Source organism: Galendromus occidentalis, unplaced genomic scaffold (assembly GCF_000255335.2).
Source record: "Galendromus occidentalis unplaced genomic scaffold, Mocc_1.1 scf7180000076381, whole genome shotgun sequence".
Classification (NCBI taxonomy): Eukaryota; Metazoa; Arthropoda; class Arachnida; order Mesostigmata; family Phytoseiidae; genus Galendromus; species Galendromus occidentalis.
Genome location: NW_003804370.1, coordinates 771,396 through 794,217, shown reverse-complemented (window position 1 = coordinate 794,217; position 22,822 = coordinate 771,396). Strand labels below are relative to the sequence as shown.

Below are 22,822 nucleotides of genomic sequence, written 5' to 3'. Positions count from 1 at the left end.
TGCCTCTCACGCTTTTCCCAGATTCAACGCTTGTTCGAGCGTTCTTCTCCGGGCTCTTATCCATCTATTCACATCCCGAGTCAAAGCGTCCGATTGTTCCCTCCCGCGGCGATGTTCTTGGAATCGGTCTCAGAGAATTTTCCCAGTCAAAGCCGCGGGAGTCCGAGACGGTGTATGAGGGGAACGAAAAAAACCCCGCGCCCTCTCGGGTCGGGAAAAGCGGCCGCTCTTCGCGAGAATGAGCGATTGATTCTTCCGTGGGCGATTTCTGGACCACGGATCGTCCTAGAGGGCATCCTTGTTCCATTCATTCCTCTCCTCCACGTTTTCTAAAAGAGAGGAAATTTTTCTTTCCAGATGCTGACACCGTACGCCTCTGAAAAGAGGAGCTCGAGAAGGTCACGATGAGACGGCCCCGGATCCCTCCGCTGTCGTTGGCGCTGCTCCTGAGCCTGTGGCTAATGGCCGCAGGTGGAGTGCCCATGGAACGACCCCAGTTCTCTCTGCATCATGGATCGCCGTTGAATCCCCTCGGAAACACCGTGCTCGGTCACTTTTCAGTTCATGACAAATCGGTGAACATCTCTCACGTGGTCGTGGATAGACATAGTGGCCGAGTGTACGTCGGAGCTGTCAACTGGGTCTATCAACTGAACGCCAGTTTATTCGTCGAGGCGTCGGTGATGACGGGCCCGGTGAACGACAGTCGCTACTGCTCTCCATCAGAGTCTGAATGTCAGGCGACCGATACTCGACTGCTGAATAATTTCAACAAATTGCTTCTCATCGATCAGAACGCCCAGAAACTAATCCAATGCGGTAGCGTCCGTCAGGGATCGTGTCGACGGCACGAACTGAACGACATCACCAAAGAGGAGCCCGTCGTCGAGGTACCGCTGGCGGCAAACGACGAAAACTCTTCTACCATCGCTTTCATCGGTCCCGCAAGGTGAGCTTAGGATCGCGATCGATTCGAATCCACATTATCCAGCTTTACTCGGAGAGTGCACAATCTCTTATTTCCCCGATGCGCCGCCGACTGTCGTGCTGAAACCCCTCCGGCTGACGGAGCGAGAGACAGCCTCGCTGCCCTCCACCCAACCCCAATGCCCCTCAGCCCAAGTGACTGGTAGACCCTTTCGGAGACGACGATTCTGAAATTTATAACCTTTCTTCTACTACAGCTCGGCTTGACTTGACTCGCTTCGACTGTCGGAGCTACTGTCTGAGCTCCTTACTCGCTCACTTTTTACTCTTTAGCGAGCGAGCGAGTGAGCCGACGGATGAGTGAGTGAGCGAAACTGCGCCTGCTCGCTTACCTCTCCACTCTGTTGGCAGATATTCCAACACTTTGAGGGCTGAGTGCTCCTCCTGGTCTTATGAAAGGAAGGTTTTCCTTTTCCCCGAGAGAATTCGCTCTACGGGACACATCCGATGAGAGTGCGGGAGAATGCGGGAAGGGTGCGCTCTCCCGCAGCCACAATTTGCCAACCACCTACCTGTCTGCCTGACGGAATTACTCGTTATTCGGCGGTATGGCTCATTGTTAGCGAGAAGATCTCCAGCTTGTCCAATTTAGGAAATTGATCCAACATTCCTCAATGACGTTGTTATTCGATCGGATGGTTCTCGAGAGTCGGCCAGGCTCCGATTATTTCCGCTCATTTTTGAGCTCGAGGCGTAGCGGCGTCGCGCGTCGTCTCAAGAACGCCGGCGCCGTCATTCGCTGTGCCGTTGCTCGGGGGGCTGTGCTGCCTTCTGATCAACCCGGAGTAAAGACCGACCGAGGGGATATGCTCGTGACTGAATAGTCCGTGACCCTTCATTGAGTCGCCGTCTTAGTGACGAGACGCGTCCTCCTCCTCCAATCTGGGAAAGCGCTGGTGACTCGATGTGCTGACCAAAGTCGTCGCAGTCATCGGGGGTCCTATCGAACGTTCGAGTCTTTCAGCCGGCGGCAAACCATCCGGTTGGCTAACCCGGTTTCGGTACTGAGAATACGGTCCATCCTCCTATCGTAAATCCCTAGGTGCTAGTCCTCAGTCACGCCTGTTGGCCGGACGAGCCGTGGTGGCCCCTTCGAGACCGCGGGCGGACAAACACTATCGGGCGAGTGGATGTCCACAATAGACGAGACAGAAAGACAAGGGGTCGCGAGCCGGGCTCTCGGCAAGAACACCACTACGTTATGTACGTACACCGTCTTCGCCGATTGCTGAATTCAACGTCTTGGGAGAATGTCCTGTAGTTGCTCCATTCCCGCCAGCCCGACATTGAGGTGTCCCGATGGCTTACCCGAAAGCCGACGTCTCCGTATTTCGGTTGCGATGAAAAAGCGTTCCCGCTTCTCGGGGTGGAGACTAGAGACGCTTTTCGGCTTTCGACAAGGGCAGCACGACGGGACAAGCTGAGGTTATTTGATGCTTTCATGTTCGACTGCGACTAACTCGGCGGTTATGAGCCTCGCTATAACGCAGAACAACACGTCGTAAAGTCGATATTATGATCATTTGGTCGGCGCGGCGAGTGGACGCCGGTCATTGTCGGACTTCGGCAGGAGTCCGTCCCGGAGCTCGGCTGGATATACGAGCAATCCGATCCCATCTTTTCGTCAGCAGCAGCAGGAGGAAAATATACGTTTACGGCTCACTCACAACAAATAGTTCCCACTTCACTCCGACCGCCAACACCTCATACGAACTCCTCTTTCTTTCGCTCTTGGCACTCGTAGACCTCTGCGTGGGTCCCATGGCACGCTTCGGAGGCGATCCATTCCCATCTGAATTCTTCAAATCTCTCCCTCCGTGCGACCGTCGGGATCACATCGTCTCAATGAAATTTCCACCGTCACGTGGAAACCCACCGACAGCCGGCTGGACGACCCGCTGAGCTCCGAGAGGAGGCCGCCTGGTGAAACAGTCAGCGTCTCCAGGGGTCTTTAGGTTCGGGATTGAAAGAGAAATGGCGGCGTCGAAATTGAAAAGTCTCCTTATATTTCTACAGCAGTAGCCGAGTTGGCAGTTTTGAAACGGCTATGAGTAGACGTCACCCCGCTAGGAGCTTTCTTGGAAAGGTCGAACCGCGTCCTGAGAATCGGTCGTGAAGACGCACAGTAGCGGCGGAACCGCGGTCATTGGAACATTCGTCAAGACGAGGGAAGCAAGGCGGATATTTTATCTCCGTTCATTAATAATTTTTCTCTCACTTCTTGACTCGCGCGGGACGGTCGCTGAAGTTTCGCATCGATCACCGAAGCTTTCCCGCTATTCGGCTCCGCTTAGCATCGATCTCCTGACAGAGGCTTCCCCGTGTCGAAATTGGAAAAATCAGAGAATTATCATTCCGCTTCCGATACAATTGATAGCTGACAGAAGAACGAGGGAATCTGGACCGGGGCGAAAGCGTGTGTGGCAGGCTGGGTTTGAGAGCTCTTCTGACCTCGTCGGTCCCGGACCAGCTCCGCTTCCGTCTTGAGAGATTCTGGCTCCATTTTTCACCGTGCTCTTCTGCGCTCTGACCGAGCATGAAATGTTTCTGCAAAACCCTTCGAAGAGACAACTCGGGGAGAGAATGTTTGAAAAGAGCTTTCCTAACGGGTCGAAATATTTGAACCTACTCAATTCTTATCGGTGGAACTATCAACGGACACCTGGAGGGGTACGAGGCCTGGGCTACCGCGCCCTGGTGGTACTTTCGAGGAGCGCATCAGTTCGCTGTTGCTCGGCTCGGCTCGATGGGGCAGGGAAGGAGGAACCCTTTATAGTGGGACACATGGATTTAGGAATGCGAAGAGCCGCTCGTTTCCCCAGGCTTCCGAAGGCAAATGACAACTCAGAGGAGAATGAACGAAGGGTCGTACGATCCATTTTCAGCCAGTCTAAGCGTGTGACGAACCCTATCCCGCCGAGACTTCGCGAATATCCGCATCGACACTAACAGGCACGTTTTCTTCTCCAAAACAGGTACGACATAGACCGAGAGAGCCAAGATGTTTTGTACGTGGCCGCGACGAACACCCGGAGCGGTCCCTACCGGGACATGGTTCCTGCCATTTGTTCAAGGAATCTCCAAGATAACGATAACGGTCTGTTCACTGTTATCGAGCATTCTTTCTCCGAGACTGCGCGGGTGGACATCTCGGTGAACTTGCGGGACGCCTTCCTGGTGCACTATGTGTACGGATTCTACCATCACGACTTCGCGTACTTTGCCCTGATCCAACGGAAAAGTTATCTGCTCGCCAATCAGGAGTGGGGATACGAGTCTCGGTAAGTTCCATGCGTCGAGCAGAAGGCGTGGCTAAATGCAGTTGCAGACAATTATAAATTAAGGTCCGGGAATCAAACGTCGCGGTCCGAATGAAACGATCGTGTCGACTCCTTTTGATCGACTCCTATCGGGAGAATCGATCGGAATCGCCTCGGGGATCGAGTCTGCCGAACAAGTGAGCTCGTCCGAAATTCTCATTCGTGGTTCCCGAGTCGCCTCGACTATGATATACGAGTCCCGAGACGGCTGGGCTGTGAAATCTATCGACACGGGCCTTCAATCATCCGACGGATCTCTCCGAATGCTATCCGGGGATAGGTTCTAGGACCTAGACCTGGACTGAGAGCCTACGCCATCTTCCCAGCGCTCGCCCACTCATAGAATTCCAGAGTCTGTGTCGAATATCCGCTCCTCAGGATACCCCCCTCCACTAAGAATCTGCGCCGGCCTCCTCAATCTGCGCTATCTGTCCCTGCATGTAGAGAACTCTTCACTGATTAGGCCGTGGAAGTTCCAGTGATTTACCATCCCGAGAGTACAGAACCATTTTATTGCGAGCGAGCGAATAACGTCGAAATAGGACAGATTCGCAAGCCTGCTTTCGAGAGGCGTCCTCAATCTAATTCGTTTATGAAATCCTATCGCCAGACAGCGCAGAATCAGGGCCACATCGCAAGGGGAATGACTCGACTCTGAACAAGGTCCACTCACAGAGTCGCTTGCTTCATCAAGCTAATGAAATTATTTACAAGCTCTATGAAGTTTCGCGAAAAACAACGGCGCTCCCGAGCGCGTCCTGTTTTCCATCCGAGTTAGCTAGGTTGGTCGGATCGAAGCGAATGAGATCTACCCACGAAGTGATTCCGTTCTTCATGACGGGGCCCATTCACTTCATTGAACTAGTGAGTCGCTCGAATTATTATGCATCAGGATTTCGGAATGGGTCGCATTATTGAAAATGAGGAGCCCGTTTCGCCATAAAAATTCTCGGCTCGGAGACTGCTCGATACCATGAACACTTTGAGAGGTCCTATTATCAGATTGCCAATCTAGAGCCCGCAGACTCAATGCAATCGAGAATTGCAAATCACAGTCCGTCAAAACCCGGAACGGATACTAGAGGCTGTGAATACGACGCGAAACCGCATAGCTCAGGTGATGTCGGCGGTGCATATCTCTTATGTGCTCACGATGACGGACGATCATGCCATCGCAGACCTCCTAATTTCCGGGCAAGCGGCGAAAGCATTCAGCTATGTGTCGAGGGAGTAAGGGCTGCTCTCGCGATGCCTTGCTCAGTCGCTTTGTTTATGTATTCAGAATTAATTTCGCACAAGTCTTCGACTCGGCTAGTAGCTGCCACGAGAGCCATCGCAGAAGATTGCATCGTGCAGCCACGATCTACTCGGGCGACTAACCCCAACCAGCCTGCGAGCGAGCGAACGGGCAAGCAAGCCAACCAGGCAACTGCGCTGCTCGCTGACTCAAATCTGAAATTCAAATTTCGCAAAATTATCTCAAAATCATCAAAGCAAACGAGCTTCCGACGGACGGACAGACAGACAGACAGACCGGCCAACCAACCCCAGGCGCGAGCGTCGGGAAGACTTCCGCCGTAACGCGACGTCTTCGATTTGAGTTTCTCTGGATGTCTGCGGCAGCAACGCTCGTTGTTCGACGAGTGATGCATCGATGGGAATGGCAAGGTCCGTGTACAGATGGCCTGCCACAAACCCAACGAGTTTTCGTCGCGGAGTCGGCGAGGGAGTCCTATGAATTTCTCTCCTGAAACCTCCGAATCATTGGGTACTCGGCCAGAGCTAAATGAATGCGTCGCGCTTCTCGAACACCGCGCTATCGCGTCGTTATACCAACTATAGTAGCTGATCTGAATCTGAGGAAAAGCTACACGGCGTAGCAGTGAGCGAAGTATTTGTGAACTCAAACTAATAGATAACTGAGCTGAAGTAATACGTTCTCGACAGACTGGCCCGTGTTTGCGTCTCCGATCCGGCCTACAATACATACGTTGAAGTCAGCCTGGAATGCGTCGATCCAGACGGTACCCACTACAACCTATTGCGTGATGCCACCGTGGTTGACGCGGGAAAGGCGTTGCTCAACGAGTTCCGACTCAACCCTCGGGATTCAAAGATCTTCGTCGGAGCCTTCGTGCAATCGGACGGCCATCATCTCAAGGTGAGAACCCGGCCTACACCTGGAGGCGCAGCGACAACTCCAAGGAACTTCCTCTGAGCCGATTTCAATTAGCGGTAGCGAGGAAAATTCTACAATGCTTCCAGCCTGCCTTGGCTAGCGGAGCTTTTCAGTAACTTGCTCTTTTTCCCTCGTAGGAATCGCGGAAATCGGCCATTTGTCTCTTTCCTCTGGTGGAAATCGAGCGTCGCTTCCAACAAAACATACACATGTGCTACAACGGCTCGACGCTCACCCGTAATATGCATTACATCGCCGGAAGCGTCAACGAGTGCCCCGAGCTCGGAGGTTCGGGTAACGTGGTGAACTTCTGCCGCGAGACAGTCAAGCTGAATGGCTCGCTCCCGATTAGAACCAAACCCTTCGCGCACGTGAGAGGTGAGTGTCTTTTCCGTCGAGCTCAGATGAATGATGATCCCGGTCGCGGAAACCGCCACCATCTGAAGGACTCCAGATTCCATCTCTCTTTTGGCTCGAATTCCGACGACGGCGACGATCGCTTGATTATGAGAGCCTAATTCTCTTTGATAGCAAAGGCTGCTCCGACGGCGCCGTGATTCAATTGCCAGCGATCGAATTACTGCTCAATGGGAACCGCAGACGTCCCCCGTATTTAAGTATTAACTGCTCGTTGTTGAATACGTTGCGAAGAGAGCTCGTATTCATTCGGATGTTGGCTTCGAACCCGCATTAATCAAGGATCTAAGTCACGACGTCTCCGGAACAGAATCCGATCGATTTCGTTCGTCGCCGCTGGCCCCATAGTATTCGTGCTATCACCGATTGTCGTGTGATCGGAAGGCCGAGAGACAGAAAAGCCCTGCTTAATATTTTACTCCGAACAAATCGAATCGAGCTGTCAACGTTCGCATGCCTTGCGACTCCATCCGATTCAACGGATGACATTTCGAAGACGGGAACAAACTCAACGAGAGCGTCTTCATGACGAATCCGGCTTCCCCCCATCCCTCTACACGTGGAACTGGCACGGAGAACTTTTGGTCGATTGAGAACAATCGCCCCCCCCCCCTCCGGATGAAAAGTCCGGCCATTGGAGAACAACGATGATGAAACATCCGATACTCGAACGGAGAATAATTCCATTGCAGGAGAAACCATCACGAGTCTTGGAGCTACCCTCGTAGAGGGTCATAACGTTCTATTCGTCGGAACGGCGTCAGGGGTGTTTCAGAAAATCCTCGTGGAGGGTCGTCATCAGGCACACGTGTTCGATTCAACACTACTAGATCGGGGCGTGAGGATCGTCCCACAGATTTACGTTCAAGACAGCGTTCCAGACAACTACGTCATCGTCGCCTCCCTGAACAAGGTATCGTCAGAGTTTTTTATTTTTCCTCGATGATTGTTTTCTCGAACGAACACCGGATTCTGGGCTCTGGTGCGGAACAAGTCCAAGCGGTGGGAAGTTACGACGAACGACAGTTCCGTCGATCCGGATCTACTGCATGCGCGAACTTTCTTATCAAAGCCGCTCGCAGGCAACAGCATCGGTAGCGGGGACGAGCAACGTCGACGAATAAGCGGGCTTGTTTTATGGATGAACGAGTGACTGGCATCGGTTGTTCTAGCAGCATGCGTTTCTGCAGCCGGCAAGCAGCGTTGAGCCGTCAGTATGCAGACCACGATGTCACTCATCCCTTTGGCGGCGCCATCTTGTGCATTTATTGACCAATTTCGCGGCTGTCCCCCCCCCACTATCCTATCTCTTTTGCTTCCCGCCGTCGTCGGCTCCTATCGCCTCCTCGCTCGCAACGTCTCGTCGTCGTCCGTGGCTCCGACCCCCGTCAGGGACTTGGGCCGCACCGCCGACTAAATTCCCGAGAAGTGAATTCCAAGTTTCCTGCTTGCCTGGCGAGTGGCTATAAAAGTCGGCACGGCGAGTCAGTGGTGGTAGTTCGTCCTCTCAGGAGTTTATTGGCTGCTTTTACGAACGCGGCTGCCTGCGACGACAACGAAGGCCGAGTTGCCGGCGGGCGGGCCGGTTCGACTCTGTAGCTTTCCTGCTTGTTCGTCGAGTCTCGTTCTCGCGGGGTTGGACGGGGGAGACGGAAGCCACTGGATGTTCGCGCCCCTCCCCAGTGGGTCGAGAACGAAGATTACCTACTTTTAAGCGTCCGAGACATTTGTCTCTAGTTCGGAGTCGGCTCCATCTGTCTAGCGCACTCGGCCCGGAGCGCGAGATCCAGAAACGGTACAGGTCGAGATGAAGTCGGGGCGACGAATTACATCGAGCGCAGCAGCAGGGACGCGAGGCCTCTGACGAACGTACTCTCGAGAACAAACAACAAGCGAAGAAACTTCGCATGAACGGCTCGTTTCGAAGCCGGATCTCTAATCCCGACCCATCCTCCTCGCTCCCATGTCTGCTGTCGTTTCAGATGTGTAAACTCCCCGGAGTTTCCAAGGACTTTTTCTGGAAGTCTTGGAGGCGGGAGATCTTGTCGACAAAGTTTGAAAGCTTAAACTCGTACACGGCACCAGAAACTCGGTCGCCCTCGCTGAGCTGCCCCAAGGTTTCAATTACGATATCCTGGCCTAAGTTCCCGCAAACAGTCACGCGGAGACCGTTCCTCGAACGTATTTTTGTCTCGAACGTAGCTCGCTCGGATCGTGACCATGAATGGTCGGAGAAGTGCTGCGCGAGGGCAAGGAACATAACTCATCGCTGAATCCATTCGAAAGTTCCGTTTCATTAACTTGGCTTCCGCTTGATCGATAAGCGATTGGATGAGCGCAAGGAGTCCCCGAAGTGACCGGTGTGCCCGAGAGAATCGAAACTCGACCGAACCGGCACGAGTAACGTCATCAGTTTTGGAGTTTGCGACGAAAAGAACATGAGCTCCTTTGCTACGCACGTATTATTATCGGAACTGAATCTATGTACTATACGCGGATGTCTGCTGATCGAATAATTCGCTGGAAGTCAAATTTGGATTCGATCCTTGGCTCAGCTTCCGCCGATCCGAGCGACCGTCAAGACCGTCGTATTGCTCACAGCTGTGACAGTATCTCGCCCTCAGAACACATTTAATCTAAAAGCAATCGAATCGTCTTTTCAGGTCTTCAAGGTCGTACTGTCGGACTGCGTCAAGCATTCCAAGTGTAACGAATGCATTTCGGCGAAGAATCCTTACTGCGGATGGTGTGCTCTCGAGAACAGGTGAGGCATCGCTCCGAGGACAAATAATCTGTAATGAGAAGTAATGAGGAGCTATCTCTGGTATTCCGGGAAGAATTTCTCGCCGATCCGTCATCGCATTCGTGAGACTAATTGTTGTGAATGTGTCAATTTCATCCCTGGCGATGACGCAGGTGACGGAAAGGCTCCCGAACTTATTTTTCGCCCCGTGGAACATCGATTACCGATGTACTTGACTTCGATCTATCAACTCAGAGCACGAGTATCCCGTTCTGCTTCCCCTGTTCCTCGTCGCCAACATAAGCGAACGATTCGGATGATAAATGCGCGCGCTATTTCGGGGAACAGATCTAGGTGGCATTTTTCTCTTTCTCTCTGAAGGCTCGAGACTCCTCCCGGGGCGAACCCCCGGAATTTCCGGGATATCAGTCCCTCGCATCTTCCGGAGTTCTCGGTGAAAGGGTCCAGAATTCGTTTTTCTTGAACTCTCTCTGAGATTCGGGGTCGAGAAGATCGGGTAATTAAGATTGGCGTGGGTGCATTTCGTTTCCACCCTCCTTAACTCGCCCTGCTCTCTTCGGCGTTGTTCTACTCCGATATGGGCAGCCACCGCGTCGACTTGAGATCAGGGTAAGCCTTCGATGCTCCGGGACGCCCTTGGGCGCTCGGCGCTCCAACCTCTCTCTTGTTGCCGTTTAGCGGTGGATACTCGTTCCGCTCATTCGACCGCTCCCTCTATCAGAAGTTCGTTTCAATGCCGGCTTGCTTGGCCTTGGGCTACCGCTACCCTCGTCCCGAGTCTCGTTCTCCGCGGTGGAATGTGCAATTTATCTACGATGTGGTAGTGATTTTTCCTGCGAATCGCTCTGCTTCGGAGTCTGCACGATCGTCCAGCCGCTCAGAGAAATCTCTCCCTCTCCGATCTTTCGCTACAACACTCCTCACTCGATTTACATGCCCCATCTTTTGAGGGCTGTCGAGCATCGCGGAGGAAGTCTCCCTCCCGACAGCCGGACAGTCGATCCTCGAGTCGATGTCAGTCCTTCCGTGCGAGCCTCGGTCAGACGAATCCCGACAGACTTTTCCCCGGAGAGCGGGTAAGCCAGTCAGGTTTTCCGTCGACGAATGTCAGTAGTATCGCACTCCGGGGAGGTCAGATTCGGAAATCGTCGCCCCGGGCAGCCAAGAATCGGTGAAGTCAGACCTCATCCCAAGTCGAGTCATATCTCCTTCCCCTCGTTTCCAATTTTCTCGTTATATCCTGCTCCGAGGCGGGCGACCCCGAGCCGCTGAGATCTCACGCTCGCCAATCGGCGGAGCCTGATTTGATTTTTCAGTCTCGAATATTCACGAATCGTGAGCTACACATCCCGGGTTTCAGACTCCAGTCTATCGGTTTGCATGATTCACCGGAACCGTCTTGAATGCCGCTTCGAGAGCATCGACTCCCAAGTTTCCTGGACTCGTTCCCTTGCTCTCTTGCGCGGTCCACGATAATCTGCCAGGTTGGCCGACTGATTTTTCGGCAACAATTTTGATTCATCATCCTGCCGTCTCTTTCCCCTCCGACCGGCGTCGCGGTCGCCTCCGAACGTTTTTCGCATCTTTTCAAATCAGAAGGACTTTCGACTTGTTATTGCCTAGGGAACCTTGTGGGACCGTAGCGATCGTGCCGAATGGCATCGAGCCGAGGACGGTGGGAGAAATAAGAGACGTACTCAAGACATCACGAACGCTTTCGCTTAAAAAACGCTTTCTTTGAAATGACAAACTGTCAATGAGCACTATTTGATCGAGATGACGAGTAGGTTCCTTTCCGGGACCCAGCCTTGAAATGCTCCACCGATCACCGTACCGCTGCGACGCTGAGGCCGCGGCCCCCGAGGCTCGCCCAGGGCTCGTACGCTCCAAAAGTTCGCTTCGGGAAACCGGAGACTTCAATCGACCAGTAGACGAAACTCACTCAGACACTAAGTCTCACAGCTCCGTCTTCTTGAAATCTCAAGGGTACTATATCTTGAGTTGAGTTACTTTCAGAGCCGGACGGAGGCTTCTCAATGTAACCGATATTCCAGAGCCGGATTTTCCGATCAAATCGTCAACTTCCCCATGACGCTCTGCTCGGACTCACGAGTTCGTTGTTGAGGGAAAAAATTAATTCTCGTATCGCTCAAAAAATTTCCGGATGGTTCTGGCGTACGGAACGCGCGTCGGAGCTCGGATCGGGCTGACGATGCGAGGGAGCCCGTTCAAAAATAGAATCGCGAGATGCGTGCGAGCTAATCATATCTCTGAGAAGAAATCTCTTCTCTGGAGACGTGGGTGTTGGAAGACATCGCCGCACTGTTGCCGGTCCATTCCTCATCCGGAAACTTCCGCGTGATAATGGTTTCCGAAAACCAGAGTTAGCAGCATCCGTAGTTGCGAATCGAGTTTACGCGCCACCTGTCCAATCTTCCGCTCATCCCTTCCCATCGCTCTTTTCCCGGCACAAGAAATACGCTCAGCTGACGGCAGCGGAGCGGTATCAATGAGCCTCACCCTTACCCGGAATTCTGATGCAATCGAATCTCCCATGGTCAAGAAACCATTCCGTGCGGGGAACTCCTTCGATAAGACAGGGCGGGAATATCAATCGATAAGCACGGGCTCGTTCCATGAGGCCAAGTCGAGATCACCGAAAGGTTTCAAATACTTGTGCTCAGATCGGATGAGCGGGAAATCGTCTACCCCGAGCTCTTGGAACTTCCTTCTCGGTGATGACCATGTTCGGTGGATCTCCTTGAGCCCCCGTCTGACGATTTTCCGCCCCGGTTCGCCGACCCTGCACCCGTGCTATCTCCTGCATGGCTTTCTCGTGGTGCTCGCCATTTTCTGGAGGGTTCCTGTCCCTGTATCATTCCGTTCGATCTCTTTTCTTCATTTTCTGATACAAAGCCCCCGACTTCGACATCCGCTCTTTCAACTCGACCCTGCCTCCTTCTGCATCCCCCTACCCCCTCTGTCTCCCTGACGTCGGTGCACTCTCTCGTCTCGGGGCTCGTTCCTCCAACATGAATTCTCTAATCGGGATCTGTTTCTCTCGAAATGCGAGTTTTCTTGTTTATTTCTCCGAAAGGCTTATTTGCATGTTTCTGCTGCCACTCGACTCGCCTAAATTTGCCTCTTCGAGGTTCGGCTCGTGCTATCGAGACCCCTCTCATACCCCGCTTTCGGGAGAATCCGCGATCGGCTTTCGCCAATCTCCGTCAGACCTCTGTCTCTCCGCTGCCTCTATCAAAGCGAGTGCTCTTTTTTTGTTTCGCATCTCGGTAACCTCCGTCGTTTCCATGGCATCGTTTTCCGGAATCGGCGACCTTTCCCCGGCCTGCGGCAGAAGTGCGCCTCCGGGAGGTAGGAACAAGGTCTTACAGATGGGAGAAAACTTTTAGAAGGAACTGAGGACCGGCTGGCGGACAAGGGAGCAGGACTGTCGGTCGTTCGTTCGTTCTTTGGGGCGGACGATGGACGAGAAGCCTGCACCAAAGATCGCCGGCATCGATAGAAGCCCATCAAGATGCTTATCGAACGACGGCGGAGCAAAACTCCTGTTTTTTTCCTCCTTCTCTTCCCTCCACTTCGAGACGACGACGACGACGACGCAGGAATGGGTACCGACGAGAGTTGTGTTTACGTCGCTCACAGCTCGTCAGACACCCTACCAGCTATCGTCATCCAGTCGGGCGGGCAGGCAAGTTGCCAGCCCTGGCCACCACCTGGTGTCGTTTGAGAAAAAGTTGGCAAAACGCCTGGAGTTTTCCTTTTCCCTTCGCGTCGTCTCCTCTCTGTCATTTTAAATATCCGACTCCGTTTCCTCCGTCGGACGGGCGGGCGGCGGCGCAACGTCGTCTCTGATGCCTTCACTCGACGAGCCAAACGGTCCGTTCGGATCTTGGCCCGACTCCGTCCCCGCCACCATCGCATCCTTCACTATAAAACAAACAGCCCACGGCCATTTGAGATGTGTGCCGTTGACGGCTAAACGAATCTGTGAAATATCTAGGACTGCTCGCGTGTGAGTCTGACTGTGCATAGGTAAGGCAAAGGGAGGAAAGGAACCTTGCGGGGGAAAGCTCGTCGCAGAAGGACGTGAAGGGATTTTCATTCGAGATTCCAAGCAAGAGATGGAATGCCCGAAGGACGAAACTCCCGCAGGCAGCCACGACCATCAACAATGACGAGAAGAGATCTCGCTGAATCGCGAGAGCTCGTCATCGCCTAGATTCTATTATCGACTATTCACCCTGATCAGCCAGAGCTCCGAACCGAAATAAAGACAGAAAACACGGAACCAGCGATGTACACTAAAACGTCCTATGTACGTCACGGAAGGCTCCACAGAATTCTCACGCTGGCACGATTTTCCTTCCAGATGCGGATCTCGACGGGAATGCGGAGTCACCACGGGGGCTTCCAGGTGGTTGACTTTCGGAGAAGATCAATGCCTCCATTTCGATGCGATAGTGCCACCTCAGATCGCCATCACGCAGCATGCCAAGGTGAGGAGATGAGTTCTCTGTATCTTTCGGAAGCCTAAGGTTGGAATTTTCCTCATATGATCGAAGGCAGGTAATCGCGTCGGCGGCGTTCACGCTACAAAGTATTTAGTGGCATCAACGAGAAACCTGGCGAGCGCGTCTGGGTGTATCGTTCGTGTCATCGGGGCTAGAGTCGGGAGATTGGCAAAAGCGCGTACCACGGCTGAACGCCATAGTATCCGGCTCAAATGAGTTTTTTTCTGCTTCCGTTTCCGTCGAACGTCGGTCCCGGCGAATAGCGCGATACCCGAGACCTCCCTTTCGCATTTGGAGGCGCTACACTGAAGCGAGGCTCTCACTCGGTCCATGCAGAAACAGCTCTTGGGAGGAACACTATCTGCGAGTGGGAAAAAATTCTTTTGAGCTAATCGCCCACGCATGCGGAGAGTCCTCGCTAGTATCTGTAGTGTTCCATATATGGATGAACGGAGAGTCATGCACTTGCATTGACTCGAGTGCGAGGTAATGAGATCCCGGATCCGGTCCGAAAATGTCACCATCATCGATCGTATCAGATAACATCTGGAGCTATTGCGATAGCCACGGAAACTTCCTCTTGATTCTCGACTCCACTGGGAATGTCGTGAATCGGTCGTCGATCGCGATTGATTTCTTCACCACGAACGAAAGCGGAAACGGCTACTGGCCTCGAGCTGCCTTCGCTTCGGCTATTTATGCGCTAATCGTTCTGAGTGATCCATTGCTCTGATTCCGCAGCGGAAAGTCGCTACGAAGGGGCTCAGAATTCGGAGAATTTCTCTTCGACATTGACTGTGTGAGCGTGTCCCCGAGCTCCGTTTACTTTGGAGAATGCGAGCAATGGGATCAGCAGATGAGCTCGCCCGAAGTTTGCCAATCAACTGAAAGGGAAGAGACTCCCGAGAAAAGTCAGCCCAGCAGAACAACCGCTGAAACTTTTTCAAAGGAGAAGAAAGTCAGCTGTAGTCAAATACAGGTTTGCTCAGAGCTCCCCGATACACGTCCACGGTGAGATTTACGAGGAAATGCACTCCGATCCACATAGAAGGAAAGAGGTCCCGAATCCGATATCGGGTGTCGTCTCGTAAGATACAACCTGTCGTGTATCGAGAGTGATTGCCACGAAGGGCCACAATTGTAGTATTTGGCTTGGAACACGCGCTCTGGATTAATGGAGGAGAAGTTCTCCATCGTACTCGGAGCTCGTTCGAAGCCAGCAAGGGCCTAAAATCTCAAAAAATCCAAGAGATCATCAAAACCACGAGGATTCTGTCGCAAGTAATGTAGCCACCCAATGTCGTCGTCTCCTCCGTCTACGACCACCGGCGGTGAACATTCCCGCAGTGATCGGGAATCATGCTCTCGGATGAACCCCGGGCGGGGTCTGTGGAAAGCCTTCCTCTCTGAACGCGGAGAGGCAAATCCCAAAACACGACGGAATTGCATGTATGCTGGGCAAGGGTTCATAATTGCAACCGCAAAGTCTTTTGATCCTGTCGGCGATGCATCGTGATTTCTCCCGGCCACGCTAAAAGCGAAGTTCGTTGCTTCTCTCGACGGAGACACATGCAAACCACGTCATCGGATACAGGAAGCGATTCCACTAGATCTGACTCGCTTTCCTGTTCAGGAGTGGAACTAACAGGGCAGAAGAGATTCCCCGACGCACGTGATCGGGGACCCGCCAGAATCGGGAGCGATAGGACGCCGTCAGCTGAGAGACGACTCGATCTGGACTTGTATGTATACTCGCGTCGATGCTTTGACGTGATATTCCGCCCGTCATCCGGCTCGAGTCCGAGACGGCACGAGTTCCGTCGAGCCGGCAAGCGGCCGATTCTGAAGTCATGAGCTCGATCGGTGGGGATTCTCACCATGCGGAACGATAATCTCGTATTCCTCCGAACGGCATCACTGATTTTCTGCTACACGAGCGTTGGATGACTCGAAACTGACGATCGGACGGCACACTGCATGTAGTACATACACACGGATAACGGTTCCTGTAAGGGTTCCCCCTGACGTTGAGAGCAGCGGAACAATTATTATGCGTCTCGCGGAAGGGACGAGAACCGCCGTGCGTTAGCCGGTAGTTCCCCCGGTCCCAGCCAGTCGTGCGGCGGGTCGACCAAGTACTCAGGAAATGATACCCGACGACGTTATTTAGATACGTTCGCTCGGCACAGCTGCCGGACGGATGGATATTCAGGTCATCAGTACCTGTCTTCTCCTTGCTTGATTACCGGTTGCTCTCGGGCCTGATGTTCCCAAGTCGGCTTTGCTCCAAGCTGATTCGGTGCTCCTCATAATATTCATGAGAATTCATGCTGCAGGAAATTCCTCCAAACAGGCCCGCGCGACGGTCGCTGCTGCTTGAAAATCCAGAGCTCGCAGTTTCCACAGACCTAGAACACACTATCAAAACAAGCTTGTTCGACCTTGTTCGCGCAGTCTGCGCGGAACATGCTCTCTCTGATTCTGCCCGGAAAAAAAACGTCCACATTCTTCCGAGTACGAGATTTATCTGTTGTTGGCCTCGGAACTTGTTCCGCACGCTTCGTCTTGGTTTCCTCTTCTCCGCTTAGTAATCTAGTCTAGACCCGGACCCTGTACTGCTCCGATGGTAGCAGGGATCAGTTGTCGTCTGTCGCCAAGCCCGGTCCCCCGCTCCGACAGAAACGATGATAAAAAGGCGAACGGAACAGAGAGTTCATCCGAGCATGAATGTGGAGCAGGAAGAAGAAACAGCTCGCTGCCGAGCGATGGTGCAACTGTGGTGCCCATGGTCGGACTTGCGGACGGATGGTCTGGCTGACTGGCGAATCAGGCTCGGGTGGCAGCGGATGGGCTTCCTCCATTGTATCGAAATCGGATACTTTTAAAAGATAATCGATGCGCTCTCCTCCACGGCCGCCGCTGCATCGTCCTCGTTTCGGTTCTTGGGCTTTTTCTTCTTCCCTTCTCCCACTACATTCCTGGAGGAGAGTACGATGCGATGACGATGCGGACTGCGGAAAGTCGTCGTTGAACGATTAGGGGGACCGCAAAATGGGTCGGACCATCCCAACGTTGTTATTCACTCAATCGATCCGATCGACATTCCCCGTTGAAGGAACTGATTTCCGGAAATTCACGCAAAGTACATGTACCGCTACTTGTCCATCAGCTGAGAAGTCCTCTTCGGATTCCCCCGAGCCGCGAACGTTGATCCGAGTCGAAGTTCTGCAAGTGTTGACGGGATCGCATCGTCGCGTCTCCCCGGAAACGGATGCAGGAGTCGCTCGGACGCGCCGCCGTATTCGTCGATGGCAGTGTTCGCCCGTATCTTCGACGGTGTTCGCCGATTCGACCGGCTTTCTTTCTGTCTACCAGTTTCCCCGTTTTCTTCCTCCCTCTCTCTGTACTTCTTCAGCTCGAGCCCCTCCCAACCGCCCCGGACGTCTTTCCTTTTTTTTTTGTTTCGTCGAGTGGTCCCCGGAGGCCAACGTCGGCGTCGACCGAAAAAAGGTTTTACGAGACTCCGGGGACTTCGCTCCAGGACCTTCCGCTAAGGCCTATTGGACGAAGAAGCCTAGGACTTCGGAGCAGGGCGACTCGTAGCGAGCACGAAACCGAGAAAGAGAACTCTCCGGTCTTCCGTCTGTAGTTTTTGAGACGATTTCGCCTTCTGTAGCGGTTGTATGTACAAGCGAGGGGCGCCCTTCGCACCGCGAAGGCCGCGTTGCCAGGGATGACGAGAGTCGGAGTCGTCCCGTATCCTACACGTACACGTGTCTACGTGGACAACAACGACAATGACTCGTGCGTTGCGCTATTGATATATCGTTCTCTAATGGCACCTCAGGGACCTCATTGGTTCACTGGAGCTGCTCGGCCGGCATCGTCGTCGTCGACGTCGTCTCAGGGCTTGGCGCGCGGCTTACATAAACTCGAAAGAACGGCTCCACGGCGGAGTCGGAACCTTCGACGACGGCCCTGCGCTGTCTCGACTGAGTGGCTAGGAGACTCCGACGGGAAAGAAAGAGACGGACGGCCGAACTGACTGTCTGTACGCCTGCATTCACAAGATATTTATGCAGCAGAACGGTGACGACAGACTACGAAAGATGCTGCCTGCTTCTTCTTCCAAAACTCACCCTGCGCATGTGAAGCAAAGCGACTTTTTCTTCCCCTACGGCGAGCTTTGAAATTCTCAAGGCCGCCAAAAGGCGGCTCGACTGCTTTTTGGAGCGCCTGCCATCGCGACCGAGTTTGCTCAGTCGTCCTTTGGTCTTAAGGCCCTCGTTGCGTCGTCTTCTTGGTCGGCGACGACGACGTTGAGGAATAATCCCTCCTTTACTCCAGCCAAGGATGAGACGACTAAGAGGAGGGAAACGGCGAAGAGCTAAGCGATCCCCGACGACTCGGATCTCGTGTCTAGCCAGAGATCTCGGCGGAGGGGTCGGGGGTCATTCAAGTTTCCAGGCGGTGCTCAGACCCGCCTGCCGTAATCGATCCAATGGCAGGGCTCGGACCGCTCGACGGGATGTTTGACGATTCAATAATCGCGATGCAGACGCTCCGATTTCCGTCTTTGATTTCCACCACATTTTCGCGATTCTCCTCGGACGCCTCTGAACTGGAGGCCGTCAGTGCTCGATCAGGAGCTCGATCCCTTATCTGAGGAAAGCGTGTCGAATCCTTCTAGGGAGACCGGGTGAAAGGAGACGCGTGTCAGAATCCCTTCGCCAGCACTCGGTGAATAGGAACACCCAGAAACAAAGCAACTTCCCGGTGCTGGTCACAGCGATGCTGTGCACGCCGAGGAAAACTTTCCTTTCCCAACAAAATAGGGTCGGAGCCGGTGCCGTCGGTAGCTGCGGTAAGGGTGCGGAAGAGGGAGGCAAGAAGGATTGCACTCTTCCAAGTGGAAAATCTGACAACTTTTCGAACACGGTTCGTTTCTCTTGGCAAAACGCACACCCACCTGACTCGCTGTTGAACTCAAATGCAGCAAGAATTTGCTTTGTCTGTAGCTCATGGTCTAGTTAGCACGCAGGCGGGCAGGAGGCAGAGAGAAACTTGGGACGAGTCGATTCTAGCGTCAGATTGTATGCTGGTCGGCAAGTTCGCTCACTCCGTTTCAAACGCCGCAATCAGCGGGGGGATGACGACTCTTCCTCCGCTGACCTCGAAGGCACCGAAAACTACTGGGATTGTTGGAGCCTATCTGGAGGAGGTCGGTGAAGCATCCCCAGTCCTGTTTCCTTTTCTTATCGCTTCCCTTGTTGGTCGTGCTTGGCCCTCGCTAATCGTCTGTAGTGACGTCTGCCTATGTTCGGGCAGGCGCCACGAAGGCAACCGCGTGCGTGGGATTTTTTCCGATGCGTCTTTCTCCCTTTCCCGCGTTGCGGGACTCGAGGGGCTGTTCCCCGAGCCATTCAAAAACAATTCTCATCGTGACCTGCTCGGGGGAACGAGACGATTCGTCGAGCTATCGAGGAAGATGCTTTTCTCCCAGAAAATTGTCCTTCTCTCAGGGAGTTTCTACTCTACAGGGAAACTTTTTCCCTTGTTAGGGTAGGCTGAGCCAGAAAGGAGCGTCCCCTGAGATCGCCTTGTTTCCCTTGCAGTTGGATCTGATCATTCAACAGCTGCCGCACCTGCCTTATGGAACACAGTATCTCTGCGTTTTCGACGGAAGGGTGAAAGTACCTGCGAGTGTCAACACGAAAGGTCTCGAATGTACTGCTCCGAGCCCGGACGATCGGCCGACGATTCCCTCCGGAAAAGGTATTTTCCTCTCAGTTGTTCCCGATGCTTCCGTTTCCACATCTGTGACCGATACTTTCGAAACAAACAGATTTCAATTGCAGATCACGTAACGATGACGGTGTCGGTTCGCACAACGCAGAGTGAAACGAATCTCATCGAGAAAGACCTTACGCTCTTCCAATGTCTCGTCCACCGAACGTATGTTGATTCATAAGCTGGGAATTCAAGAATGCCCGCGTCGGTGTAGCATGTTGCGAATCGATGCACTCCTCTTACGTTCGGGGGGATTCGGGGGGAGCGACAGCTCCTCCTGTCGGAAATACGGATATCCCGTGCCGGTATTGGGCCCTCGGTTCTAGCCTCCTTCATCAATTCCAGGTGCAAGAGCTGCGTCATGTCTCAGTGGTCATGCAGTTGGTGTATCGCGGAGAACACCTGCTCGTCGAACACAAGTCATTGTTCTCAGAGGAAAATTATTGGAGAGTCGGTACGTACAGCACCGAGGAAAATGATCAGCTGATGAATATGATCCGTATATCATGAACGGCGGATCTTGTCCTGGGGATAATGATGAGCACAGCAGACGCTAGTACTTCCGCAAGCAGCGGCGATGGGATTCCGTACGGAACGTCCCCAAGCTAATTTCAACGTGCGATCGATTGCAGAGTGACGAAGTGTCTTTGATCAAAGGGCGTCAGCACTGCCCTTCATTCAACCTCGATGAAAGGCTTCTGATTCCTCACGGAACTCGCAAAGAAATCGCCATTCAAGTCAAGAACCTCCTAGCGCCAGTTCCGGTAAGCGACTCATATCAGCGTTTTCTTTCTGTGTGCTCATCGAGACCGAGTCTCCTTTCAGCCTCTGTGCACTACGAACTCCAACGAAGGATGAATGACTCCACAGGAAGGAGTTTCTGAGAGCAAGAAGAAAATCCCTCTCCGTCGTTCCCTCCCCTCTATTTGAAAATGATGCCTTGTCGCTCCCAGATTGTTCTTTCGTAATACTGAGGTTCAAGAGCGAGTCGTCATGTTGGTCATGAGCCCCATGCAAAGACCCAACTAGCCCCCCTCCGTAAAAATGTTGCGGACGCCTTTGCTTGTCGATGGCGATTTCTGACGATCTTGCTGTCACAGACAGTAAGGCCCGGTGCCATTCCATTAGCCCTATCGGAAAGCTCGCCTCCTGTTGGTGGGCTTCCATTGTCAAATCTTGATTCGGGTCGAAAACTCTCGGCTTTCGGGTAATACGGAACTCCAGAGCTCGACTCCGACCAGAGTCGGCATCACCCCCCTCATAGGATATACGTCGTGATTAAGTGCCCAGGGATAGCGTCCATGCCATCACCTATTGCAATATCGCTGCCTCCAGTGGCTACTGGGTGGACATCCCTTATGGCTCAATCAGTGTATTTAACCGTCAGAATGGGAGGGGCGTCTATCGTCGGTGATGGGGGAGAGGGAAGCCTAATTTGCTCGTCATGAGAAGCAACGAGAATGAGGACAGACCCATTAGAGAACTCAGAATCATTTCTCCAGAGATAGAGAGGGGCTTCAGAAGGAAAATTGAAATGCTTTAGAAGGAAAATTTGGGGAACACTGTCGTAGAGCCTCCTAAGCGAACGGAACGGAAGAGCCTTTGAACTAGAGCGAGCTCGACGTTGACGCTGCCGACGAGCTCCGCTTGTCCGTCGGCCTGCTTGCTTGTGTTTCCTCTTATGCGTCCCCGGCTGTCGACTAAGCGGCCGGCCGAGCAACCAGCCAGCCAGCCACTCGCTCACTCACTGACTTGGTAGGGGTTGGCAAACAGGCGGCTTCGCTCCTCGCGTTCGTGTTCTTCTTCGTTTTCTCTCACGTCATAAATATGCGCGGGCTTCCCTCGACGTTTCAGCGGTGGCGGCATCGAGCAAAAGGCCTCTGACGAGCCATGGATAGGGGAATGTTCCGAGCCCCTAGTGTTCATCGCTTCGACTGCCGCCGTGCGAAGTTTTAGACTTCGAGAAGCGCTGGCCGAAAGAAGTTGGCAGTAAACTCAGCCTCTCGCCCTAACATAAACACATATTTTACACAGCGAGCTCCGCGAACTCCTTCAGCTAACGCGCAATGCCTTTTGCTCTGGACCATTGGTCGGTCGGTTGTTCCGTACGGCCGCCCAGCGACCGACGCAGCAAGCAATGGCCGACCACTTCCCTGTATCGTAAAGTCGAACGCGAGGCGTGTCTGCATCCCTGCTAGCTCCAGATACGACTTTCCAATCGGTTGCTTGGCCATGGCTTGTGTCCTATCGACAACTCCCTCGACGAGGGGAACAGACGATGCGCCATCTCTTCCTTGGAGCCGTCAAATGCCAGAAGAGTTCTCGGTCTGCATCTTCGCTGATTGCGAGAAAGACGCCAGCACACCCCCTAGCAACTTTAGAATTGGCGGGCCGGTATATCTCCGTCACAAGATTCAGTGTCCAAGCTCCAGGCTCATATGCACAGACTCGTCAAAAGCGGTGAAATCAGCAATCGGAGCAACAGCAGCTGCGTGATGATTGACCCTCCCTCCGTTCTGGGCCGCGGCCATGCGGGACAGCTGCGTAAGGTAGAGCCTCGTGGAGCTTGTCGATCCACGGGCTACATAAGGTGCTCTTTGCTCACTGAGTGACGCGATAGAAGAAAGTTCGGCTTTCCGACAAGACCGCTCGAAACGCTCAGGTTGAAACCCTGAGCGAATCGATAATTCGAATTCGGGAACTCCCCGCGAGCTTCGATCGAATTGGACTCCGATTGGGATGCGAGGGGGTCATGCTTTTCTAGAAGTCATTTCTAGCTCTCATTCTAGTCTCACCTCGGGTACGAAATCCTTGCGAGTCTGCGTTAGGTGGT

The 22,822-nt window shown here is 53.3% G+C and overlaps 1 protein-coding gene across 1 annotated transcript in view; it reads left to right on the top strand.

Moving 5' to 3' along the window:
- The first annotated feature begins 404 nt into the window (after positions 1–404).
- The window catches only part of LOC100906102 (plexin-B), a 42,984-nt gene continuing 20,566 nt past the window's right edge, over positions 405–22,822 (top strand). The window contains exons 1-11 of the mRNA XM_029113177.1: positions 405–949; positions 3,963–4,268; positions 6,255–6,468; positions 6,624–6,864; positions 7,596–7,816; positions 9,567–9,667; positions 14,058–14,184; positions 19,815–19,974; positions 20,058–20,154; positions 20,335–20,443; positions 20,622–20,753. Coding sequence (XP_028969010.1) covers positions 405–949; positions 3,963–4,268; positions 6,255–6,468; positions 6,624–6,864; positions 7,596–7,816; positions 9,567–9,667; positions 14,058–14,184; positions 19,815–19,974; positions 20,058–20,154; positions 20,335–20,443; positions 20,622–20,753 — 2,253 coding nt within the window. The remainder of the gene's footprint in view (positions 950–3,962; positions 4,269–6,254; positions 6,469–6,623; positions 6,865–7,595; positions 7,817–9,566; positions 9,668–14,057; positions 14,185–19,814; positions 19,975–20,057; positions 20,155–20,334; positions 20,444–20,621; positions 20,754–22,822) is intronic.